A 25,762-nucleotide genomic window follows, 5' to 3' on the forward strand; every position below is an offset into this window, starting at 1 on the left:
ACAAGGCCAACTAACTCCTTTCAGCAGTTTAGGGGCATTTGCAGCGTTCTACAGAATAACGTTAACCTCCAAGGGAAAGTTTTACATGTTACATTAAAAGAAAACATGCAGCAAAAAACCCTTTCCAGGAAGGTTGGTTATCAAGAGTTTCTGGTATACCTTAGTCTTTTGAAATGTCACGAAAAGTATAATACAAGTCATGGTACTATTCCGAGAAATCATTTAATAAGTTAGTATTGCTCATCCATTAATGATTAATGTTCCAGTCTGAAAATTCTTGTAGGCAGGCCTTCTCCAGGCCCTGAAGTTTGTTACCCGTCAGAGGCTGTCTCCACGACCCGCCTTTTTCTGGGAGTCCAGGTCGGGGAAAGCTTTTGGGAGGACAGTGCGAGGGAGCCTGTCTGGTGCTATGCGTTCCCTCACAGATCCCACTTCTTGGGCTGCTCTATGCTGAGTTCGCGGAGCCATGTGACCAACCCAAACGTGATCGGGCGGCCAGCCAATCGCAGAGGGCAGAAAAGCCCGTCCCAGCTTCACACGCTCGCTCGGGACAGTCCGAGCCAAAGGGCAGGGGGGGCACTGGGAGGCTTCGAACCCCCCAGGTATGGCCCGAGAGGGCTTGACCGCACACTTTCAAGTTGGCTCACTTCGGGAGCCACGTGACTGCAGGCAGGCGGGCCTCCTGAGCCGCGGGCGGTAGGAGCCAGGACTCTGGCATGGGTGCTCGGATCGGGGCAGCTTCTGTCCACTTCCCCGGAGCTGGCCAGCGGGGCCCGCCGCGTCCAGTCAAGATCACTTCAGGGGCGCGCCGGGACTCGGACCGAATTTGTGGAAGGGCTTCCTGTCCTCTGCCCAGGAAAGTTGTGCGGCTGCCACGGGGAGAGTGGCCGAGGACGGGGCTCCCGGGCCCAGTGCGGCAGACCCGGGGCCCTCGGCAGTAGTCCCCAGCGCCACACACCAGCTCTCTCGCGCTACTCCCTTTGATCTATTGTTTGGAATGAAGGCTAATTGCACAGTCACTAGATTAGGACTCAATTCCTCTCAAGGAAATCTCACCGGGAACGAAGATCAGCAAACTAACCTGATTAAGTCTTCCTTGCGCTCCCCCCCCGCCCCCCCGCCCCCCCGCCCAGCTACACTGGAGACCCGAGAGGTTTACAAACACGGCGCGAGGGGGGAGCGGGGAGAAGGGGTGAAACACCCAGCGGGGAGTCCTGGCTGAGACCGCGCTCGTCCTCTAACCCCTACTCCAGAGAGACCACCGGCGCCCGGGGAGTCGCAGTCCGGGTGCGCAGGCTGCGCACTTCAAGTGGCTCCCTGGAGCCTCCCGGCTGCCGCCCATCGAACGTGCGCCCGCTCACCGTCACCGGGGACTCGCTGCCGGGACCCGCACCCGGCGCCCCGCGTCCCCGGGGGCGCCCACCCTCGACCACCGAACACTCCCACCCTCCCTCAAGTGCCAGGAGCGTGCCCCGGGCTCCCGCGCCCCGCTCGGCCCGACCCGGCCCTCTGCCTCCTTCCGAACACTCCGCCTGGCAGAGCAGACAGAACCATTGTTCAGAGGCTCCGAAGCCCACATTCCCGAGCCCCGGCCAAGCGGGCTGAAAAACAGGGCAAAATTTAGCGGCTTTGGGGGACAGAGTGTAAGGGAATGAAGACTAGTTCAGGCGAGGCTTTAGGACACCCCAAATCCCGCTGTCCCCCAAGCCCGGCTCCCCGTGGCCGCGGCGCTGACAGTCAGCTCAGAGGCGCCACCAGGGTTGGGAGGGAAAGCAGGCGAGCAGAGCGGAGAGGCGCCTCCTAGGAGGGGGGTGGGCAAAAGGAGACCCGCGCCTCGGGGCCCCCTGGCGCCCCGGCGGGGTCCGGACAGCCGGCGGAGGGGCGCGTCCTCACTCACCCGCTCCGGTGGCGCGGCTTTCCCGGGGCGCCCAGCACAGCGCGAGCAGCAGCCAGAGCGCCCAGCGCGCGGACGTGCCCATGGTGCCCGCCTGGATGGTGCCGCCGCCGCCGCCGCCGCCGCTCGCTAGCTCCGCACAAGTTACCAGCCCTTCGCAAAGGAGGAAGGAGGTGGGGGCGGGGAGGGGGGGAGGGGGAGGAGGACAGGGAAGGAGTTAGAAAGGGGGAAAGGGAGCAGGGAAGAAGAGGGCACCCCCTCCCCTACAACTTGCACAATCTCCTCCCCACCAGCCAACCCACCCACCCACCCACCCACCTCCCCGGGCCGCAGCAGCCGTGCAAGCGGAGCCTGCCGGCAGAAAATAATGCAGGCGCTGCAGAGGAGGGGAGGGTAGGGGAAGAGAGGGGAAGGGGGGGGGAGGGAGAGGGGGTGGGGAGCCGAGAGCGGAGGAGAAGGCAGAAGAGAGCGGAGCCGGCCGCGGAGCACCCACACTGGCGGCTGCCGGGGCGCGGGGTGAGCGGCGAGGAGGGGGCAGGAGGGGGAGTGGTCAGCGACGGGAGGGGGGCGGTGGGGGGAGCGGCGGCCTCAGCCCTCCTTCCCCCCCACCAACAACGCGCTGCTCTCGGGAGCTCCGGGCAGCCAGGTGCCCGCGCGGAGCTGCGGGAGGGCGTGTGTGCGGGCGTGAGTGGCCGCGGCCGCCGCTGCCACCCGGGCTGCTCCTGGGGCCCGGCGGCTCCGCGCGTCCGCCCGGGGCTCACGGGGGCCCGGGGCGGCCGCTGGTTGGCTCGCGCGCCGCCCTCGCCTCCAATCCCCGGTGCCTGCCCTAATTTCCTGATCTCGGGAACCTGCCGCCGCAGCCGCCGTGCGCTGCCTACAGTCCCTACTGTACCCTCCCGGCCGAGGCGCGGCGGCAGCGGGGAGCGCTGATGCAACTCGCGCTGCTCTTGCCACCGCCCGCCCGCTAACGGGGCCGGCGGCCGGGGGGGACCCGCGGCTTCCCGAGCCTGCGAGGCTCTCCCTCTCTCCCTCTCTCCCTCCCTGCCACCCTCTCCGGCGCCCCCAAAGGCAGGCCGGTCCTGTGAGGCTGGTAGGTAGCGGCTTCCTCAGGCCTCCTAGCTCCACCTGAAAGTGATGGAGCGGACGGGCTCGACACCTTTGGGCTGCTCCGAGGTGGGGTTCGGGGTGCCTGTCTCAGTCGCACGCCGGGATGCCATTTTCGCTAAAAATTGAATGTGTTTTTCAATGAGAGAGAGAGTGAGTGAGTGAGTGAGTGAGTGAGTGTGTGTGTGTGTGTGGCTTGTTCTCTGGGATAGAACGGGACTGAAATAACCCAGGCTAGGAGGAGGGAGATTGCCAGCGCAGCCCTGCATTCACTCATCAACGATTAGAGTTAATTGCTAATTGCACAAAATGATAGTTTGAGGGCCTGTAATTAAAAGCTTAACCTTTTCTTGTTGGGGGGGAGGGGGAACCTAGGTTTATTCTTCTGGATACACTTTGTAACATTTAATTATAAGGCTTAAGAAAAAAAAAAGGAAGTAGGGCAAGATTCCGATTAAGGACTGATTCTTGTTTTGTGCACTGCAGGACCTGAGCCTGTAATTTGTTTTGTGTGTGTGTTTACTTTAGTTTTCTAGCACACTCTCTCCTGGCTGAGGTGCACTGTCTCGGGTGGTTTATTAAGCACTTAACGAGAGTTGGAGCGCACAAGGAGCCATTTCTCCATCTTAAATAAAGGGTTTACATATTTTCTTATTCTTTTCCTTTTTCTTTTTTTTTTTTTTTAAGTTATTTTCAGGTGGAAAATAACCCAAACTTTGCCAGATTCAATAGGACCATGTTCTAGAGGTGTTCTTTTGATGGGAATGTGGTGGGAACGGCTTATCTATATTCTCTTTGCCCTGGTGCTGCTAGGCTTCTGTCAAGGCTAGCCATCAGAGGGGATGTTTATGAGGAACTTACTGTATCCAGGAGATGGCAAGAAAAGGAAAATTGCAGAGGAGGAAAATTGCAGGATACATTTTAGTGGGGACAGGGGACATCAGGATGGCTAACTGATAAACATTAAGGGGCTTAACTCTGTGTCTGTGGAGGGTTACACTATCACTCATTCCCAACGCTGTTTTGCCCACTCCGTGATTGTACATTTAGTTCCAACTGCAGAGCCGTGCACATATTGCATGTGAAACTGAATTCGGATTTGTCTTACGCCGTTGGGTAGTGAAAATGCGTGTAGGTGTTGTTCTAACAGGCATTAAGGTGTGATGGTAAAACCTTTGGGGCACATTGCCTTCAATATTCTCAGGGTTCTGAAAGATCTGCAGATGAGGAAAGGTGGTAGAGAGGTGAGTGGAATCCATATGGAAAAGCACGTGGTTAATAAACAGTCCGTGTGGCTTGCGTTTAGTCTTTTTCTCAGAGATCAATGCATGGGTACTACAAGCTAAACCCTGATATGGTACAATAGACTTACAGTTGACGAACATGTATTTTGCTTTCTGCTCCTCCAAGGGGATATAAATAAACTGTCGGGGAACTTAGCTGAGGCTATGTGTTCAATCTGGTAGCTTTGTTGAACCAAACCATAACTTTTAGCTGGACCTCTCATTGGCTGTGTAACTTAGGAAAATCACTGTGCCTCTCTGTGCCTGCCTTCTGACCTGTAAGCCGAGAGCAAAACTAAGCCACATAAAGTCAGAGCTCTCTGTGGCCTCAAGGACCAGCTCTCTGCAAAGCAGTGATAGGAGAAAACAATTATAAGAAGAAATGAACTTAATACAGAAAATAACTGTGTAACCAAAACAAATTGATCATGAGAGGAGATGGGTGTGGTTGAACCAACTGGTCTCAGGACGGTGGACAGTGCTAGATTCAGACACCTTCAGGTAAACGCAGAGGCAAGCATTCACTCCCACAGTCCATCACATTTATTTTTTTGTGGAGGCAACAGGCTCCGGGCATCCCTGGGAGGTAGGCCTGTGCTTTGCAGTGGGCATAGGGAGATGCCAACTGGAGGAAGTTCAGGATCTGGTGGGGATAGCAGAGAAAGAGCACAGCCCAGGGATGCTCAAAGTTCTGTGAGATTATAGGGGAGGGTAGCTCATCTGGCTGGGGAACTAGAGTGCCAGAAAAGGCTTCCCAGGGCAGTTGACTCAGAGCTGAGTAGAGTCATCATTTTGACCAAGTCATGGTCACTTGGTAGGGTTGTACTTTCTGGCCCCACTATGGTCGAAATGCCCCACTGAAGGGCGAATTTGGGGCAAGTATTTGTGAGAAGTCACAGGGTGTCATTTACAGAGTGGGGCATTTCATTGCTTGAATGAGACCCTTGCTTTTTGTCTGCTGTCTAATGATAAGAATTGTGCAAGATACAACTGTCTCATGGACCCAGTGTGAATGACTTCATGAGTAATTCTGCTGCCTGCATGTATCTGGCAATAGTCATAAAGAGTAGAGGTCAGCAAACGGCCAGTGGCCTGTTTTTGGACGGCCTATGAGTATAAGAATGGTTTGTATGTTTTTTAAAAGATTGTACCAAAAAACCCACAACCACCCAAAAAGCAACAAATGAACTAAACAAAGAAGAAAAATATGCAACAAAGATCATATGTTGCTCACAAAGCCTAAAATATTTACTTCCTGGGTCTTCAGAGGAGAAACGTGAAGCCTTTTCACATAGAGTGAAAGCAAAATAAATCTGTGTTGCGTTCACCTCCTGGGATTTTGTTAGCTTAGCCTTACCTGGCATTAACCTGGCCGATGTGTTGGGTCAATGGGGAAGGAAGACTGGGGCGAGCAGAGGGAGCAGAGGCCAAAGAGTATTCCAGGAAAATGCAAGAGATGCAGAAATCTTCAAGGGTGAGTGTCAAGTGGACGAATGGTGGGGAAGAAGGCTAAGAAGTAGAAGTGGGACTGGCTTATGCGGAGACCTGTACGATGTCACGAGAACACTTTCCCTTCATCCTGTAGGCCGTGGTGAGGACTGGAGATGGCCTTTCCTTTACATTTTGAAATATTTATTAAGTCATGTGATTCACAAAGGAGTAATTATAAAATGCAGAGAAAAAGAAATTATAAAGATTTTATTTCTTTATTAGAGAGCACAAACAGGGAGTGTCAGGCAGAGAGAGAAGCAGGCTCTCTGCTGAGCAAGGAGCCTGATGTGGGGCTTGATCCCAGGACCCTGAGATCATGACCTGAGCTGAAGGCAGATGCTTATTAACCAACTGAGCCACCCAGGTGTCTCGAAAAAGAATTTTTATTTTTTATTTTTTTTTAAGGTTTTTATTTATTTATTTGAGAGAGAGATCACAAGCAGGCAGAGAGGCAGGTGGAGAGAGAGGGGAAGCAGGCTCCCCACTGAGCAGAGAGCCCCATGCGAGGCTGGACCCCAGGACCCTGAGATCATGACCTGAATCAAAGGCAGAGGCTTAACCCACTGAGCCACCCAGGTGCCCCCCGTTGAAAAAGAATTTTTAAAAGCATACTCTGAATACCCAGAGATATTGACATATTCTGTTTCTTTACTTTAAAAAAAAATGTATTTAATTTTATTCTCAGGGCACAGAATTGTATTGACATTACTATAATTGGTACAGTTATGTCTCTCTTTGCTAATTTACTTTTGTAAATAATATATATATATACATATATATATACATATATGTGTATATATATGCCCACTGCTGCCTCCAGGTAATATAATATTGGCAGTAACACCTAGCTAAGTCCTTCCCTGGGAACACATCTAGCTCTCTTCCCTGGAGGAAACCATGGTTGTGATGGGTTTTGATTGGAGCTCTGATAACCAGTGCATTCGAGAACATTCACTCTGGCAGTGGTATGAAGAATGATGGAGTTGGGAAACAGGTTGGTCTAGAGGAAGAACAATTAGGAGGCTCTGGTAGTGAGGGGACACGAAGAAACTGTTATTTGCACTCAGAAATGTTCATAGAATTCCTTTGTGAGATGTTTCTCCCTAGCCCTTTGGACATATCTCTTAGAATAGTGTTTTCGAGAAACCCGCATCATCCATAAGGCTTCCTGGCCGTGTTTGCGGAACGTGCAGGTTCTCAGCTCCTCTCTTGGAGGTCGTAACCCAGTGGGTATCATGTCTGTCCCAAGGGGCTGCGTATGTAATCTTCCTCCGGCTGATTCCCAGGATGAGCCATGACTAAGAAACTTTGATAGAGAATGCCTTCTTCGAGACAGTTTGAACAGCCAACTAGCTTTACTTTTCTCAAATATGCATTCGTGTATTTGTCCAATTTCTCGGGTGAGTGGGGTAGGGCGCACAAAAAAATGCACACGTGATGTTGGGTGTTGCTTTGCCTCAAGCCCCAATTGCCAGCCAGGAAGGGAAGCAGGAGTTATCATCCGGTCAGTTGCTAGTTTGAATTTCTGCTTACCCTATGGCGGTGCCACAGGAAAATGTGAAATGAACTTTCCCCTTTTGAAGGATTTTGTAACTTCTGAGGCCTCCACTGTATCCTTTTCTGTCTGTGTGACAGCCCCGTGAAGTGCGTGAAATTCACCCCACTCCAGACTTTGTGGGGAAGGCTTGATGGTCTAAACCGGCTATAGCTGGTCACAAACCTCAGCTTCCATGGGAATCGCCTGGAGGCCTTATTCAAACAAGGATGGCTGGGCCCCACCCTGTAGTGGCTGACTCAGCACGTCTGGGGTGGGTGGTGGAAATCTCTATTTACAAGTCCCCAGACCGTGCTGAAGCCGCTGGTCAGGGAACACACTTTGAGAACCACAGTTCTAAAGTCCCCAGCATAAGCTCCTTCAGCCTCTGTGATTGATTCGAGGGTCTCAACCCATCAGCCCCTGGCCTTGTCCTGGCCCCATGGGTGGGACACCTCAGCCACAAGCATATTAATTCAAATCTGTGCAGCTACAAGGACGCTCAGGACTTCTGCTTCATTAGAAAGGCACAATCTTGGAAGCAATATGTATGGACCTTGGACCAGAACTTGAATGGTGATTGTACCATGACCACAGAAGCCAGTTTGAAGGCCAGGGGACTCCTGGAGAAGAGGCTGAGAGATTCAGAGAGATGGCACCCAAACTTGACCTTCAGCCCAGTTGGAGGTCAGCTTCTCCTGCCAGCGCTGATTCTGTAGGACTTCTCACTTACCTGAGCCAGTAAATTCTCTTTGTTGCCTATGTCCGTTTGGACCAAGTTTTCTGTTCGTAACAAGTAACTGACTTAGAGAGGTGGCCTCTTGAGGGAGGTAGGGTGCGTCCTGTAAGTCATTAGGCAAAACTGCAGGTATGACCATCCGGTGGAAGTTACATGGCCGTCGCCTCCCTCCTGGAGGCCATTCACAAAAGGAATGCAGGTACCAGGAAGGCTGTTCTAACAGCTGCTTTCTTGTGAGTCATGGCCAAGTCAGCTCCCCACCCCTACCTCATCTGAAATCAAATGCTTGTTATGGACTCAGTACAAAGGAACCCCTACAGAGGGTTACATTCTAAGAAAACCGCCTAGAAATCCCAAGGCCAAGGCCGGTTTTTGCAGGTTTGCTTTTGAACAATTTCAGAAAGGGGGAAAAATGTGACCCAACACAGGAAAGTGTTTACAGCTGGAGTGAAACTCCAAAAGGGGTTGAGCATGAGGCCTGACCTGTGGTTCCTACTGGGAGTGATGCGGCCCTTGGGGAACATTTGGCAATGTCTGGAGAAGTTTTTCAGTTGTGCTGCCTGGGGCGTGGTGGGGGGAATGACCCAGGTCCTGCTGACTTACAGGGGGTAGAGCCCAGGGCTGCTGTAAAACAAACAGCTTACAGAACACAGGACAGCCCCTACAACAAAGAATCATCTGTCCGGTTCAAAATGTCAGTGGTATCACAGTGGAAACATCCTGAGCTAGACTGAGAGAGAAGTCAGGGGATTCTGTAATGTGTACTAGTACATGACGAGTAGGGTCAGGGGACATGATTTGGAACTTAGGTAGCCCAACAGAAAGATGTTCTCTCTCTGAACAAAGAAGGCACAAGCTGGGTCTCGCCCCGTAGAAAAACAGATGTGAATGCAGGCTCAGAGGGCGGTGGGGAGATGTACAGACCTGGAAAAAGGAGAGCAAACCGCAAGTGGTTTACATTTCAGTTGTAGTAGACCTCTGTTGGACGTCCACCGTCCAGTTGCACTGTGCGCTCGTGGGAATCCTATACTTTGCAAAGTGTTGGGTTTTGGTTTACCTGTTTTTTAGGAATGAAAAAAGGAATGAAAGAAGGAATGAAATTCTGGACCAGTTTCACTTTATTTTCCAGGAACTCGTGATCACTAATTCCTAAGAGTCTGCCCCCAATTTGGATCATTCTGATTCACTGTAACTGCAATTCACAGGAGGTTTTGGGATGCAGTACTACAGCATTTAAAACACTCTTACAGTAGGGGTTGCTAAGGAAGTGAGGGCTTTGTGGCACTACTGAGCCAACAGAATGGAAACGCTCGTTAGAATGTGAGAATTTTAATCTGTAAGTTGTGAGTAATGCAGCAGGGTCTGTAAGTATGTATCGTTTCATCACGATCATTTCATTTTTTAAGCTTTAAGTTTTGTGAAGGTGAGAGTTGGTGTAGCTTATGTTTTCTTGTTGTGGATCTGGTGTACGTTCATGTTAGACCCTTGAAAGGCTGAGTTTCTAAATGATGACGCTTCCTTCCAACCCTGATCTTGGGGGAGGTTTTGTCTTAGCATCTCTAAATTGTTTCAGAAACACACTCACGAGGAGTGGGAATGCCGATAACAACCATATCCGCAGCGTGGAGGGGGCAGTCCTTGTTCTCAAGCCTATTGTTAGGGTCCTATGGTGGGAAGGAACTGTGTCATTTGGAATTGTTGGAGGGTAGAGTGGCTGACGGTGGGAGGAGATACCAGAAGGTTCGCCCAGTGCAGTCGAGGAAGGTGTTTGTATATTGCTTGGATTTGTATCCTGTGAACAGTTAGTAAGCCATCAAAGGTTTCTGGTTGGGGTAGTGGGAGCAGATGTGTGTATTCAGAAATACGGTTCTCTGAGTAGATGATTATGTCCATACAGGATCCCAGGGCCCCTCTGTGATTGCTGAAAGCCTTTGTGCTTGGAATATGGAGAGGCAGCATAGGTGAATGGTTAAGAGAGAAAAGGTGCTGGAGCCAGTCTTCCTGGGTTCAAAGCCTGCCTCTATCACCGACTAGCTCTGAAGTTCCAGGCAAATTGTTTAACCTCTTCCTATGCCTCAGTGTTTTCACCTGAAACATAAGAATGATAAATGCACCCACTTCTTATGAGAATTCAGGGCATTCCTATGAGTAAAGCTCTTGGAGCAGTGCCTGGCAGAGAAAAAAGGCCAGGAATTGCCAGGTACTATTGTCAGAAGCCACCTTTGTTGTTGCTCTTGTCTTCAGCGCCCCCTGTAAAAGGCAGAGGGATTGCAGGGTGGGCGGAGGGTTGGAATGAAGGCAGGCCGTGGGCCTGCACGTGCAGATCCCCTGGAGAGCTTTCCAGAATATCCACACTGAAATTCTACTCTAGACCAATCTGATAACCAATTTGGACATGGGGCCCGGGCGTGAACTTCCGAGGTGACTCTCATTCTAATTGCGGGTCACTCGGTGTCCAGCGTGAAGCTCCGGCCTGGCCCAGGGTAGCAGAGAAGGCAGGCGGTGCAATCAGGTTGGAAGAGGCCTCCCCCTGGGGAGTCAGGGAAGTTGGGGTGGCCGCGGCAGAGGAAAGAGCAAATCCCCTGCTAGTGTTCCAGAATGGCCTTCCTGGCCTCTCTGCGCCTCCTGCTGCCGGCTGACATCTCTGATCCCAGCTCGATGTGTGAGCTGTAAGAGAGCCAAAGACCACGGGAGGTCAGCCGCTCCGCAGAGCCAGACGGTCAGGCACCCAGCTGACGTCCACCTATCAGTGATGGATTACGTATCGCCGTTCTCCAGCCTCTCTGAGTCAGTCGACCAACAAGGACCTGCTGTGGGGCCAGCCACTTGCCAGGGGACTGGAGGGCAGGGGCCAGATAGCGATGTGGCTGCTGTTGGGGGTGAGCTGTTACTGTTTTGTTTGCTTTTTCTCTGGGAGCCAAAATTCAGGCTTGTTAAGTGGTAATTGACAGTGCTTTCTTCTAAGGAAGTTTCTCCCGGATTTGCTGCCAATAGGAAGTGCATTATCCCTCAGAGCACTATAGCGTTCATTTATCGAGTGCCCACTCAATTATGAGGCATGACAGAGTTTGCCGTCTAAGAGAGGAAAGACCACTTAATGATTCCTGGAGTCAGAAGTCGGGAATGAATGGACAGACAGATCAAAAAGTTAAGGGGAGTCCATTGTCCTTGGAGAAGCACTTCCAACAGAAGCTGGGTCTTCCACTGCCATCTTAAAGGAACCCTTGAATAAATTGTGTGGGAGAGAAAGTGTGTTTTTTGAACATAAATGAATTGTGATTTCAGCTGATCTGATAGGATCACAAAGCACAGCTGCGGTTGTGCCCACCACCGTGGGACTAGAATTAGCACCTCCTAGAGATTAGAATTCTATTTTGAGATCTTAAGAACGGTTTGCCCTGATCCAGGAGACATGGAGCTCTCTCGGAAGGTGTGTTTATTACAGCAGATTTCTGGGCTGGATCTAATGATTTTTCTGGACGGACAATTCTTGCATGTGAAGGAGATACAAAGCTTCACCCTTTGGAGGGACTTTCTTCTAGAGATGGGGCGGGGGGACCTCTTGCTTACTGACCCAAATGGAAGGATGATTGATGGCTAATGACCCCAATCAGAGCTTGTTCGTAAATTGACTTGGATTTGCTTTGGGGAGAGGATAATGGAAGACCATTTGGAAGCACAGATCAGAGGTCTTTTAGAGGTAGAGATGGAGAGGGTGATAATCCAGGAATTGGGATAATGGGGTTTGGGAGAAGATTTGCCCTAGATCTAATGTTTACCTTTCACCTTCTTAACACGAACACCCCAATATCACCAACATCCTTCTCTGCAATCAAAATGTATTCCTTTCCTGCCATCAGAAGTAAGCACCTAGAAGGGTAAGAATTATGGTTTAAATACTTAGGAGGCCTGCCATGTTTATGCATTGAATTGGAATGACTATACAAACAGATCTTTTAATTCATTTCTTGTGGTTCTCTTGGGGAATTTCAGAGGCAACTTTCTGGGAAGAAGTGACTGTAGGGTGGGTGGAGGGTGGTTTAGTTTTGTCTCTTTGCATTTCTTCCTTGCTCTCTTGGCTTTGCCAAAGATGCCAAGAAAGAACAAAAAGCTGAGGGAGAGAGGGCTGGTTGGCATAAAGACTATTCAGAACATTCAAGAGAAAGTCTGCGAAGGTCACGGAAGATCTTCTCTCTCTTTTATAGCGTAGCCTGGCTAGAGGGGCAGTGTTGTAAGTATGAAACAGAAAAAACGAAGGCTCTGTCTTACATAGTGTGTGAAGAATGTCTTGACTTTGCACACACACTGCTTTTCTTCTGAGAAGGTTCAAAGCACTCTGCAAACATGACATCATTACTCCCCGGAGGAGACGGGGGACCCACGCTCGGGAGAATAATCCCCGTGTGGCAGTTTGGAGGAACTCACGCATAGATCAACTTTCAGGGTTAAAGCCAGTGTCCTCGGATTGTTTGAGTTAAAAATCTCACATACGGAGAGATGGGCATCGATGCTAAAGGTGGCAAGATGCCGTCACGTACCTGAGTCTCTTGATGAACTCTATGTCACAGGCTTTAAAAAGGCACACTGAACATTTTTATAGTTTCTCCTTCTTTTCTCCCAAATGGGCATTCTTAGAGTTGACGTTCATCTAGCACTTTTTTTTTTTTTTTTTTCTGGAGCCAGACAAAAGCGAAATGACAGAACAAAACAAGAGATACCAAGTAGGATCCGTGTTATCATTGGCTCCTCTTAGGCAAAACCCCTGAGTCGTAGACGGGGAGTCACTAAAAAGAGAAACAAAAACATCCCATTTCCCTGTGTTGTTTTGATTAGGGGCTTATGGCAGAGTACAGAAGAAATTCTCTTAATAACTTGAAAAAAGGAAAAAAACAGGAGTTATCATTTTTGGCAGGTAAAGTCCTATTTTCTGTCTTTGCCAGGGAATTTTAGTCACATCAATCCGGTTGCTTCTTTTCCCTTTTTTTTCACTCCGCCCGCCGGATCTGATCTGGGCCCTGCCTCCTGGCTCACTCTCTCCAGACATCTCAGTGGGTTCTGCCCATGGGAGAGAATACACAGACTATGAAGATAGATGGAACTCTGCCTTGTGGCTCTCTTAGCATTTCCTGAAATCAAGTCTGCTTCAGGGGAAGATCCGCCGGAGGAATTATTGGAAATATTATAACACGGATTATTTGGAAATTGAAGGAGAAAGCAGGAACTTTTGACCAATCAGGTCAATCCTCTTCCGGTTTCCTTGGACTCAGATGTGAAAAGGCTGTAATCCGCTGATTTCCACTCACAGGTCTGTTCCCTGTCACGTGGAGTTTCTGCTCCGGCAGAATCTTCGTTTTCTTAATCACTGAGGTGTCTCCGGAAGGCGGTGTTACTGGCCATTTAAACCCGTCTCGGCTGTAGATACCTGTCCTGCATCTAGACTTGGCACGCGTGTGTGTTGGGTTTACAACCCCAGCAGCGAGCCGACTGCGCCTTTTCATGTGGTTATCTGGGCTTTTGAAGGGCTCTTTGTGGTTTTCTCCCCAAATACTCCCTTGTTTAATTTAAAAAAAAAAAAAAAATCTTCTTGAGGGTATGTTGGGAGTCTGATTTATTTGCATTGGCTTGTGGCATTTATTTGTGATCGGATGGCCAAGTTCATCTTCTCGGCTTTCCCTGTTGGACGCATTACATTTGCTAAGAAATCACCAGAGTCTTTCCTTCCCAAGGCTAACCCCTTTAGGCGGGGGACACTTGGAGCCTCCTGCCCCCCACCTGTCTCCGTGAGCTCATCACCCCCTCTTCCGACTCAGAACCCGCTGCTGCAGTCACGCGTTATCTCACAGCTTATCGTTGACCTTGGTTGTTAGTATCACGTGGGAAGGGGCACATGAAATTATTGCCGTTATGTACATGTTGTTATGCCCGAAAAGGCTGAGGGTCATAAAACATTACTTTGTGGTCACCCTGTAGCTTGGCCTTCCTTCTGGTCTTCTTAAACTTTCAGGACTCTGTCCAGTCTCTTCAGCTGTATCGACATTCCTGTAATTTTGGGGGTCACAACCCTGGAGCCCACACAACTAGGAGTCTGCAACATGCACACATTTAAAGGGCCTTAAGTGGTTAATGAGGATAATCTGCACCCTGGGAATACTTCCTATGACCTCCTGAAATCCCCGCCGGGATCCAAACTCAGACCCAACATGTCTGAGGCCTTCATAAAGTTCTGGCCTTATGGAACACATAGCATGGGCCTCTCCTACACGTGACACTTTATACTGGAATCCCTGTGTAACTTGGCAGCGCAGAGTCTGGAACCGGACACAGACAGACCTGTATGGCACTGAAATGGCTTCATGGAAAGAAGTTAACAGTAGGCTTCCGCCGTGTGTCGTTGTAACCACTGAATGCGATCCGTGGTGCTCGCTCAGTGATCTAGATGACATGGACCATACGCCGTTCGTAAGGTCTGAGCTCTGCTGAGTGGGCACTGGGGGAGCACGTCTGTCCCCTGCCTGCAGCCTGGAGATGCTCCAGTTCATGGCCTGAGCACCTGCGTCCAGCACCTGGAAGCCCACAGCCATTCCCGCTCACGGAGCTGCCTGCGCTGACGGATCTGAGAACAGGAGAGACCTTCGGCCAGAACCCGGCCAGCCCTCCGGGAGTGCAGAGATGCCTCATGCAGAGAGATGGCGAGGTGCCCATGCTCCGTGCGGGAAAGGGAGAATGGCCCTCGCCAGAGCAATGTGGGATTTCGGAGCGGAGAGCTCTCCTGCTCTGGTGGGGAATAACACTAAAAAGTGGCCCTCTTAAAACTTTCTCTTCTTCCCCAGGCTCCATAGGACCTCTGAGTTCAGGAATGTGGCAGACAGTAAGCAGCCATGCTTGATAACTCCATGATAGCAGCCATGCTTGATAACTCCATGATAGCAGCCATGCTTGATAACTCCATGATAGCAGCCATGCTTGATAACTCCATGATAGCAGCCATGTTTGATAACTCCATGATAGCAGCCATGCTTGATAACTCCATGATAGCAGACATGCTTGATAACATGAGATTTGCAACCCCTTGATAAAACTTTAAATTACCTGGACACGGTCCACTGATAAGCAACTGAGTGAGTAACCGGTAGGAGATTGTGTCAGTGTGTGGGTGTGTGTGTGTGTGTATTTCTGGACGCTACTGGTGGTAAGATACACCCCAAATGTAAATAATGCCCCCTCTGCTTGTCTAGAGGATGACTGTTGCCTTGTTTAAGAAACAAAGGATACATTTTCCAAGGAGTGTTGTGGAAGGGACTTTTTTTGACCCTGGGATGGCTTTGCAACATTTTCCATTTTTATCTCTCTAATGTGATGTGATGAGGGCTGGCATTTGGATTCAGAAACTGGGGTTTGCATCTGGGCCCTGTGACTCCTGAGCGTGGCGTCCTTGAACCTCACTTAGTTTGGCTGGTGTAAGGAGAGAGTTTTCACCTTACTTATCTCCTACAGCCTTTCATCTGGCTCCAAAGAGAGAAGGCGCATGTGAGTGATGGTCACTGGTTTTCATGCAGGATCCAGTGAGACATTGGCTCTGACAGTGTTTTGATAGTCAGAACTTAAAGTTATAAGGGAAGGGGAGGGATGAGACCATCGGCATAAAGGCCTTAGTGACCCTCCTGGTAGGGGGAAAGGGAACCAAAATCTCAACACCCTCCCGTATTGTATGTCAGCCTTGTGGGTGGGCTGGGCGATCATACACCACTGACGTATAAAAAGGCCTCTATTAAAAGCACTAGGGGTACACAGATATACTGGAGCCTTGTTTCCAAAAGCAAGGGTTCTGGCCTTCAGTGAATGGCTTGAGTGGATGAATTCAGCAAGAGGGCGGTCGGGGTCCCGAGAAGCTTGTTGCATGGGGCTCCCTTGCCTGGGACAATACTGAGTAGGAGGCCCCCCCCGCTGCCCTCCTCCTGAAGATCCCCGTGGCCCAGACAGGAGTCTGCACTGTGTTTGATGAGAGAGGGGAGTGGTTCTCAACTCTCAGTTGCTGAATCTTGAAATGCCCCTTCCCTATCCTGCAGTAGAAATCATAGATTAGGGCGCCTGGGTGGCTCAGTGGGTTGGGCCACTGCCTTCGGCTCAGGTCATGATCTCGGGGTCCTGGGATCGAGTCCCGCATCGGGCTCTCTGCTCAGCAGGGAGCCTGCTTCCTCCTCTCTCTCTCTCTGCCTGCGTCTCTGCCTACTTGTGATCTCTCTCTGTCAAATAAATAAATGGAATCTTTAAAAAAAAAAAAAAAGAAATCATAGATTATATCATAGGTGTGCATATAACCCCAAAATATAATTGGAGTAACGTCCTAAGAGTAGCATAAAGGAAAAAGGAATCAAAAGCAATTTGTAATAAAGCCATATGACCCAACTGCAGCAGACACAATGTGGCAGTCCGATGTTGCACACGCACAATCTTCATGAGCATGTCTGCCGACCGTTACAGGAATCGTGAGTTGGAGACTCCCATCCCAAGGGGCATAGCTCTTAGTGATGTGATATTTGGGAATGATGCGCCACAATTAGTAATGTTCTAAACCAAATAAACAGTCTTCCTTGTACTGTACGTGATAGCTGCGTTCCTAGAAATTGCAGTGTTAAATTTAAAGATTTATCTATTTATTTATTTATTTATTTATTTATGTGACAGAGATCACAAGTGGGCAGAGAGGCAGAGAGAGAGAGAGGGGAAGCAGGCTCCCCGCTGAGCAGAGAGCCCTATGAGGGGCTCGATCCCAGGACCCTGAGATCATGACCTGAGCTGAAGGCAGAGGCTTTAACCCACTGAGCCACCCAGGTGCCCCAAAATTACAGTGTATTTTAAAACCACCCAGATACGTTGTGCTTTTATATAAAATAGAACCAGGATCTAGGCTCAGATCACTACAAACAGGGAAGAAGTCCTTGGTGCCTGGTGGAATATTTTTGGCTCTTGGGATCGTGTGAGCCATTTTTCTAGATGTCTAGTATGTGTCACCTGCGTTGCTTTGTCTAGAATTCCTGGTCCTTCCCACTAAAGGCCAGCAGCACACCTCCAGTCACTGTGTCAACCAAAACGTGCTCTTAGAGACCCAAACACCCTCTTAGAGGTAGGTTATCCGTGTTTGTGCAGATGGCATGATCTCTTTCTTCTTTATGGCTGAGTAATATTCCCGTGTGTGTGTGTGTGTGTGTGTGTGTGTGTATGTACCGCCTCTTCTTTATCCATTCATCTACTGATGGACACTGGGTTGTTTCCATAATCTGGCTGCTGGGACAATTGCCATATGACCATATGGCAATATGCCATATAAACATAAGTGTGTCCATATATATATTTTTTGAGTTAGTGTTTTTGTTTTACTTTGGGTAAATACTCAATAGCAAAGTTATTAGATCATATGCTATTTCTATTTTTATTTTTTTGAGGAATCACTAGGCTGTTTTCCCCAGTGGCCGCACCAATTTACATTCCTGCCAACAGTGCACAAATCTTCCTTTGTCTACCTGTCCTCTCCAAACTAGCTATTTCTTGCCTTTTTGGTTCTAACCATTCTGACAGATAGAAGGTGATACCTTGTTGTGGTTTTGATTTGCATTTCCCAGATGATGAGTGATGTTGAGCATCTTTTCACGTGTTTGTATGTCTTCTATATGTCATCTCTATGTCTTCTGTGGAAATGTGTCTCTTCAGATCCTCTGCCTGTTCTTAATCAGCTTATTTGTCTTTTGGTGTTGAGTTGCAGAAGTTCTTTTTACATTTTGCATACAAGCCCTTATCAGATACATCATTTGCAGATATCTTCTCCACTCAGTAGTGCCTTTCTGTTTTGTTGATGGTTCCCCTTGGTGTGCCAAAGCTTTTTATTTTGGTGCAGTCCCAATAGTTCATTTTGTTTTTCTTTCTCTTGCCTGAGGAGGCATACCTAGAAAAATGTTGGTAAGGCCGGTGTCAAGAAGATGACTGCCTTTGTTTTATTTTGGGAGTTTTATGGTCCCAAGTCCCACAGTTAGGTTTTTAATCCATTTTAAGGAATTTTTTTGGTATGGTATATAAAGTGGTTCAGATTCATTTTTTGCATGTAGCTGTCCGGTTTTCCCAGCACCGTTTGTTGAAGAGACTGTCTTTTCCTCATTGTCTCTTCTTGTCTCCTTTGTTGTAGATTAATTGACCCAATAATAGTGGCTTTACTTCTGGGCTCTTTATCCCGTTCCATTGATCTATGTGTCTGTTTTTGTGCCAGTACCATACTGTTTTGATACTAGAGCTTTGTAGTGTATCTTAAGATCTGGAATTATAGTAGTTCTAGGTTTGGTTATCTTACTGAAGATTGCTTTGGCTCTTTGGAGTTTTTTTTTTTTTTTTTAAGATTTTATTTATTTATTTACAGACAGAGATCACAAGTACAGAGAGGCAGGCAGAGGGTGGGGGAAGCAGGCTCCCCGCTGAGCAGAGAGCCCAATATGGGACTCGATCCTAGGACCCTGAGACCATGACCTGAGCTGAAGGCAGAGGCTTTAACCCACTGAGCCACCCAGGCACCCCTCTTTGGAGTCTTTTATGGTTCCTACAAATCTTAGTATTCTTTGTTTGAATACTTGTGTGAATTGTGTGAAAAACACTGTTGATATTTTGATAGGGGTTGCACCAAATCTGTAGGTTGCTTATAAGGGTTCCATTTTCTTCACATTCTCACCACCATTTAGATTTGCTGTGCTTCCCGACAAGCAGAATCTGATCAAGTGTATATTGGGACTTAGATCTGGGCTCAAAATCTGTTTCTGTCCTCTGGTAGACTCTGGACAAGTTACTAGTGGTCTCAGCCTCAACATGAAAATGGTGGTCTTCAACATGAAAGAAAGACCACCTTTGAAGGTTGGTGGTGAGGAGTTGTGAGGTGTAGGGTTTCAAACATATGGTGAGAATGTATTCCATTTCACTGTGTTGGTTAGGTAATACAGACATCCTTGAGGTCTTCTTTTTGTGGAGGAGGGCACTGGTCACCACAGAGGCTACATAGAACAGCTTTGTGACAAGGTGCAATTGTAGTCAGCAAAAAGAGATGGGAGTTTTTCTAGAAAGCATTTCAGGAGGAAAACGTGCAAGCTCTGGTTCGTATTGCATGAAATGTTTTAAACATGAAAGCAGGCATCTTTAGATCTGTCTAGCCCTGAACACGTCAGGGTGTTCTTTCTTCTTACTTCATACTGAGTCCCAGGGGACCTCTGAGTAACTGAGGCACTGACAGCCACACAGTAACCTTTATTCAGCTGGAGGTGGCCTTGAATGTACAGGTTTGTCACCTTTTATTGACTTATCCACAGCCAAGCCCTGTTAAGACCTGTTACTGCTCTGCGTGGGAGGGACCTGGAACAAAAATTCATCTAATTCTCCCTTACCCACACTCTTTTCCTACAAAGTGCATATTAATGCATGCTTACGGTGATAGAAAGCAGGCAGCCAGGCACTCTCCTGCGCACACGTTTTCCTGGGACAAACCATGGAGACGAGCTGTTGGAAGGTATTTAATGAAGACATTTTGCTAGCTCAGAACTTCTTAAAGGGATCCAGCTTTCTGACAGAAAGCAGCCCAGGATTCTTAGAGAAAATACTGAAGGTCGAAGAAATATCTTTCATTTCTTTTGTCAGCATTCTTTTTACCAAAGAAGATGTTGGCTTTTTCTTTTTTTTTTTTTACTGAAGAGTCCAAGGAAATTCTGATCATACGCTTCCCTCATTTCCTGGGCCCTGGCCAAGTTTGTGTTCCTTTGTAACATTATAGCGAAGTGCCTTTCTCACAGTTGTCCTGTTTTAGAAAGATTTCAAGACAATTTGGAAAATAAGGATGTGAAATATAATAAGGACTAAGGGGACAGAAAAATAGCCTTAAGTTAGGCTTAGAAAATATATGCCTGTGGAAGGGATATTTTTGCTCTGAGCTTCCCAGTGGCCAGGGCAAAGAGGAAAATGTCTTGTCATTCCGTGATTTTTAAAAATGAAGTTTCTGGGGTGCCTGGGTGACTCGGTTAAACTTCTGGCTCTTGATTTTGGCTCAGATCATGATCTCAGGGTCCTGGGATTGAGCCCCCCATGGGGCTCCCTGCTCAGCAGAGAGTCTACTTAAGATTCTCTCTCTCCCTCTGCCCCTCCCCCACCACTAGCGTGTGTGTGCACGTGTGCACGCGCACACGCATGCACATGTGCACACTGCCTCTCAAATTTCTTTTTAAGGCAATTTCTGTTGCCTGCTTAAAAAAAAGAAAATTCAGTTTCTTAGGAAGAGCTCCCTTGTCCCTTGTCCCTGGCTCTGGGAACAGAATTAAGTATTCTCGAAGGTACTCAAAAAGAGGCTATTCTGAGCTCTGATGATGAATTTCCTCAAATGCCCCACAGTGACTACCACTGAATTATATAGGACTGCTTTATTGAACATCCCTCATTGTTGGCATTTTGCCCGTGTTTAATTCTATAAAGGAAAAGAAAGAACCTCCAGGCAATTCTCCATCTGAACTTTCTGCACACTATTGAGCAGCAAAGAGTTGGAGGTCATCTCTCGTAAGTTCCTGGAATGTGATTCTTCTCTGCAGATGGTGGGTGCAGAGCTCAAGCCTTGAAACGGGTCAATAAGCTGAGGCAGAGATGATGATTCTCTACAGATAGAAAAAGGAAATCCAAAGCTACAGGGGCCAGAAGAGAAGGTTGAATGGTAGAGGTGCACGTGCATCAGAGAAGATCTAGAAAATTTGCGGGGATGGGGGAGAAAAAAATGAATAATGTTATTACTGTAAGATGACCGCTCTTGACACTTTCGTAAGTTTCCTTCCTTTTTCTTTTTTTCATCATGGGTCATGTTAGTAAAATCAGAATTTGCATGTAATTCTGTGTCACTTTTCGTTGAACTAAGTAGCACAGAATAAGCTATTATATTTTATATGATTGGGACATGTGTGGTGCTGTGATAAAATTCCCACCATGGTTTCAGACCTCCCATAAAAATGTGATATGTACCAACATGCCAGGAGTAAACAACGCTGCGGGAAAATTAGAAGAAGCTGTTTAAATGGACAGGGGATGAGTAGAGGGACCAGAGGGGTGGGTGGTGTGGGGAGGCATTCAGCAGAAACTGAGAATCAGCAGGAGATATGACTGTGAAATTATAAGCCCCCTAGAGGACTTAACAACCCCCGGAGGCCCCCCACCGAATGTGAGGTTGGGGGTCTGATTTCACGTGTATCTTAAGATGGGACACGTGCATCTCCTATAGTATTTAAAAAAGTATATAATCATGCCTTTTCATAAAAGGAGATAAAAATAGAACATTACATGGATCAAGTAACATGATAGTCTGGGGTAATAGTTGGCAAGTTTTTCCTCTTTTAAAGAAGCTTGTCAAGGTGTCCTTTTTTTCATGGTCAAGAGTTTTTCTTTCTGGTAGGGGGAAGGGGCGAAAAGTCATCTATTGATTACAGAGAAGAGTGTCTCCTCTGTCTCCACTACATCAAGGTCACATTCAAACTAGGCAAACATATATGCAGATACTTCCTGGTGATCTGCCACTCACCTTGTTCAAATCTGCATTTCTCCCTCCCAGAAATAAAACATTTCTGATGCCTGAACACGACCACCAATTTGCTAAAGTCCTGCCTTGAATGACCTCTAGGTTCTGACATTCACTCATCAACCTCGTGTAGATTTCTTATTGTATTTCTTATTTGAATTACCTTCTGTTCCAGGAAGGGATTTGTAAACACATTTTCTCAAATCGTGGTTAGTTTTGTGCAGGCCAGATGCTGTGATACAATTCCACCTTCTCCAGGGACTGAAGTGTGAGTGTCAAGCCAAGAGGCTAACCTTTTCTTCTTTTTATCATGTGTGGCTTACAGAAATCAGCCCCGCTGTGAATGATGGCTTTGTTCTCTGACAGCCTTAAAAAGTACAGGGAGGGAATCTGTCAGTAGATTGTCTCAGACAATCTCTTTTGTAGTAAAAGACTATTTCTTCTGAGGAGATTCAGCCAGATGTGACTTTAGCCATCTAAAATCTCCCGGTCGTAATAAATGCATGCAAGTATTTGAAAAGACACAATAAAATTAGAACCTTGGACTTGATTTAATTAAGCAGCTGGGATTAATGAGAGGCTGTAGTTCGCCTGCAGTTTTGAACCCTCCTCCATTACCAGTATTCAGTTAATGACAGGAAACAATCAATACATGTTTGGAATGGTTTCTTCTCTCCAACACTGAATAATTTTTAAGCTGTTAGTTTTACCAGTGGTTGTTAAAGTCTTAGAGGGAAAAGAAAACACACACCACCCAGCTTCTTTCATTTACCAAAAGGGAATAGATTTTTGTGCGTCTAGCAAAACAGGTAGGCTGTCACCAGGTGGCATGTTTACTGCCCATACTTCTGTTTCAGAAATGTAAATGCAGGGTAGGTCCTCCATCATAGAAAAGGCCAATTTCCTGACAAATTGGCCCAGGATATAGCTGTCAAGTGAATTCTGCTCTCTTACTGGCTTCTCAAGTGAGAGAAACGCGGCCATGCTGCATCCTAGGAATGAATTGAGAGTGGCCGTTGGGAGTTCAGATGGTCCCCGCTACTCTGTGAATGTCCGTGGATTTTATCCGTGGACGCTCAGTCTCTTCCGTTCTTCAGGACCACGAGTAGCTCTGTTCCTAGAAGGACTTCTCTGGGTCTTTCCCTGGATTCTACGAATGTCTGTCTGTATTCAGGGCTTGTAGAACGTCTTCATTCTTCCTTTAGTTTGGGTGCTTGTAAGCATCTCTATGGAACTGGGTTTCCGTGTCCGCGTACCACGGGGTTCGCTAGCCTCCCAGAGTCCTTGACCACGAATGTGTCTCCCCTTCCTCTTCCGTTCCTACAGAGCCCCACTGTCTCCCCATCCCCCCCCTAGTCCTACCCCCTCTCTTCTGTCCCCGTCGCCTTCCCTCCCTCTCATCTGGTTTTGAGGGGGATTCTCCTTTTTAGTTTGAGACATTAAAAAACATAGAAAAGCATAACAATTTATGTCTGCCACGCAAAATCTAAAATTAAGCTTTTAAGCTCCCAATTTTAGGGTTTTAAATTTTTTATGTTTTCCTATGTTCCGTAGCCAGCATATAGTATGTCATAAGTTTCCGATGTAGTGTTCGACGATTCGTTAGTTCCGCATCACCCAGTGCTCCTCACAACACGTTTGCATAAAACATTACGGATAGGAATGAAAGTACCTTTTGATGCTGGGTCCCCTAGTCTTCCCTGCGAGTCCTAGAGGTAGCCCTTATCATGTGGGGTGTCTTTCATTAGACCAAACACTCCCCCAGAGGCCCTTCTTGGTCTGCACGATGATGTCACCTGGGGCGTCACAGCAGGCTGTCCTCTTCGGGTCACTGGCTTATTACACGTCAGTTGGGGCCGCGCACTAGATAGGGCTCTGGGTATTCCAGCAGTAAATTTAACACATGTCCACTTTCCCCCAAATTGTGTGGGAAAACCAGCAGGTGGAATGGGCAGACTCATGAGGGAGAATCAGGTGTAGGAGACTGTAGGAGGGAGAATCAGGTGTAGGAGACTGTAGGAGGGAGAATCAGGTGTAGGAGACTGTAGCATTAGCAGCCCAGGAGCCGGTTCGGGAGCTCCGTCTCCCTAGCCTCCTATCTCTATCCCTGGCTAGATCCTTCGTAAAGCCTCCTAACTCCTTTCCATCCCCGGAACCTACTTCTTGTTCTCTTGGCTTCCTCTTGATTCAGATGTCCACCTTTCTAGCCCTGGATTCATGGCTATTTCCTGACCCACTGGTTGTGTAATGCTTTGGCTTTGATGGTCTTAAATGTACACTTGTCCCCAGGCTCTGCTTCACGGAGTTGAAGAAACCCAGCTCTGATTCAAGCTCCCCACCTAACCCACCACAGCGTGCTGGGAGGGAGCGAGGGGCTGGTAATCCACGAGGCTAAGATGTGGCGTTTCCCCTGGGTCTGCACAGCCTTGCCGCATGACTGCCAACTCGCCAGTCCCCAGGGGTAAGAGGGGACCCAGGAAGTAAGGCCCAGCTGTTCAGTAGCGTCAGCGACCCTGGGGCCTAGAGCCCGAGCTTCCCCATCACCAGGTACCTGCCGCGTATCAGTGCAGATCTCCGAGGGAGGGAGTGCTTGTTGAAATTGGCCCTGGTCCCAAGGTTCTCTTCTGGGTGTCCTCGTGGGGTTGAGCCTGGCACCCGCCACCTGTGCTTCCCAGAGCCGCTGGGGTGGTTGGCGGTGCCGTGGAGCCCGAGACTGATAAGGCTGGGCCGGTGCTGTGTGTACGCCGGGAGCTTGCCCACTAGCTTTGCCAGCTTCATGCTCGTCGTGCTCAGTTCAAAAGCTGCTTCACGAGCTGCTTGATGCTGTGCCGCTTCTAAGCCGCCTTCTTTCTGCTTTTTTCTATTAATTTTTTCCTTCTCATTTTGCCTTGACGTATGGGCCTGTTTGGCTTTCTCTCTCGTGCTGTATCCAGCTAACTGACCCACTCAGCTGGTGAATTGTAGCACTACATAACCTGGAGAATAGAAAATATTGATCAGCCTTGTATAAAGCCTGCCAGATTTTTCATCATCCCTCACTTTTATCAAATGCCAGGGAAATAATATGGTGGGTAATAGGCTCCCACTGGCCTCTGAGATTCAAAACTCATGCTGTAGATTGTGTTTGCATTGGGAAAAAATAATTTTCTACTTAGAATCTTTGAAAAGATAACCTTACTAAGGAACAACTCTGGCTTTGCATAGAGCATTCTTATGTTTTTTGATTCCGTATCTCCCCAGTGACTAAGCTTGTGGTTCATGAAGAAGAGTAATTCATCCACTTTCTTCTCTGTGCTGCCGTGGCATCTCTTTTTAGGGATAAATTATCATGTTCGAGGACCCTCTCTGTGGTCCCCTGTTCATGCCTTTTTCAGGGAAGCAAACCAAATACAATGAAACATCACATGATGCAAAATGAAACATTCCTCATCCTCCTAGAAAATAGAACTCGCTGAAGAATCCCAGCCCCGGCCAGACCTCTCGGCGAGCCTCTTCCTTGTACCGGAAAGATTTGAGGCTCCGGTGACACTGGGCATCTGGCTGGCTGGCTTCTTCGCTAGCTGGGGGACCAGAGACAAATCATCTGACCCCTTCGTTTTTGTATTTTATTTGTTTATCATGGTAGAGAGAGGAGACTCCTGCAAGTGGGGGCAGGCAGAGGGAGCGCGAGAGGATCTTAAGGCTGCTCCCCACGGAGCACGGAGCCCCATGTGCACTGGGAGGTCACGACCTGAGCCGAAACCAAGAGTTGGATGCCTCACCGCCTGCCTGTCTACTTGGCACCCCACATCTAACCCCTTTGAACCTTAGTTTGCTCGTGTGTAAAATGGGAGTAGATGAAACACGCATGTGTTTGGATGTTGTGACAAACAGAGGTAGTGTGTGACAGCTGCTAGGCACAGAGGTGGACAGAGAATCAGCACTCAGGTGTGGTGGACCCACGATTACTCTTCTTCCTCTGCCTCCTCTGCCTTCCCTTCCTCCTCCTCTAGCGAGTGGTTCAAACACAGCTCCGCCAGGGGGCTGCCTGGAGTTGACCTTGGATCCACCTGTTATTACGTGTCAGCTGGGATGAAACCTTCCCCTTTCGTGAGCTTGTTTCTGTGTCTGGTGATGATGATGATGGCGATGGTGTGACCCAAGT

The 25,762-nt window shown here is 48.4% G+C and overlaps 1 protein-coding gene and 1 long non-coding RNA gene across 5 annotated transcripts in view; one reads left to right on the forward strand and one right to left on the reverse strand.

Annotated features, from left to right (window-relative positions):
- Window positions 1-2,342, reverse strand: part of VLDLR (very low density lipoprotein receptor) — a 30,139-nt gene extending 27,797 nt beyond the window's left edge. The window contains exons 1-2 of one of the 2 annotated variants that reach the window (XM_045065037.1): window positions 2,213-2,342; window positions 1,898-2,047 (exon numbers count right to left, since the gene is read on the reverse strand). In XM_045065037.1, coding sequence (XP_044920972.1) covers window positions 1,898-1,979 — 82 coding nt within the window. In that variant the 5' untranslated portion in view covers window positions 1,980-2,047; window positions 2,213-2,342. Of the gene's footprint in view, window positions 1-1,897; window positions 2,048-2,212 lie in introns of those variants that run through there. The other variant, XM_045065038.1, reaches the window with a different exon arrangement.
- Window positions 2,343-2,759: 417 nt separating this feature from the next.
- LOC101678723 overlaps window positions 2,760-25,762 on the forward strand; it is a 121,516-nt gene continuing 98,513 nt past the window's right edge. For all 3 annotated transcript variants that reach the window (XR_006601956.1, XR_006601957.1, XR_006601955.1), the window contains exon 1: window positions 2,760-2,984. This is a non-coding gene — a long non-coding RNA (uncharacterized LOC101678723). The remainder of the gene's footprint in view (window positions 2,985-25,762) is intronic.

This window comes from Mustela putorius, unplaced genomic scaffold (genome assembly GCF_011764305.1).
Source record: "Mustela putorius furo isolate JIRA1106 unplaced genomic scaffold, ASM1176430v1.1 tig00003854_pilon_pilon_pilon, whole genome shotgun sequence".
In the NCBI taxonomy this organism is placed as follows: Eukaryota; Metazoa; Chordata; class Mammalia; order Carnivora; family Mustelidae; genus Mustela; species Mustela putorius.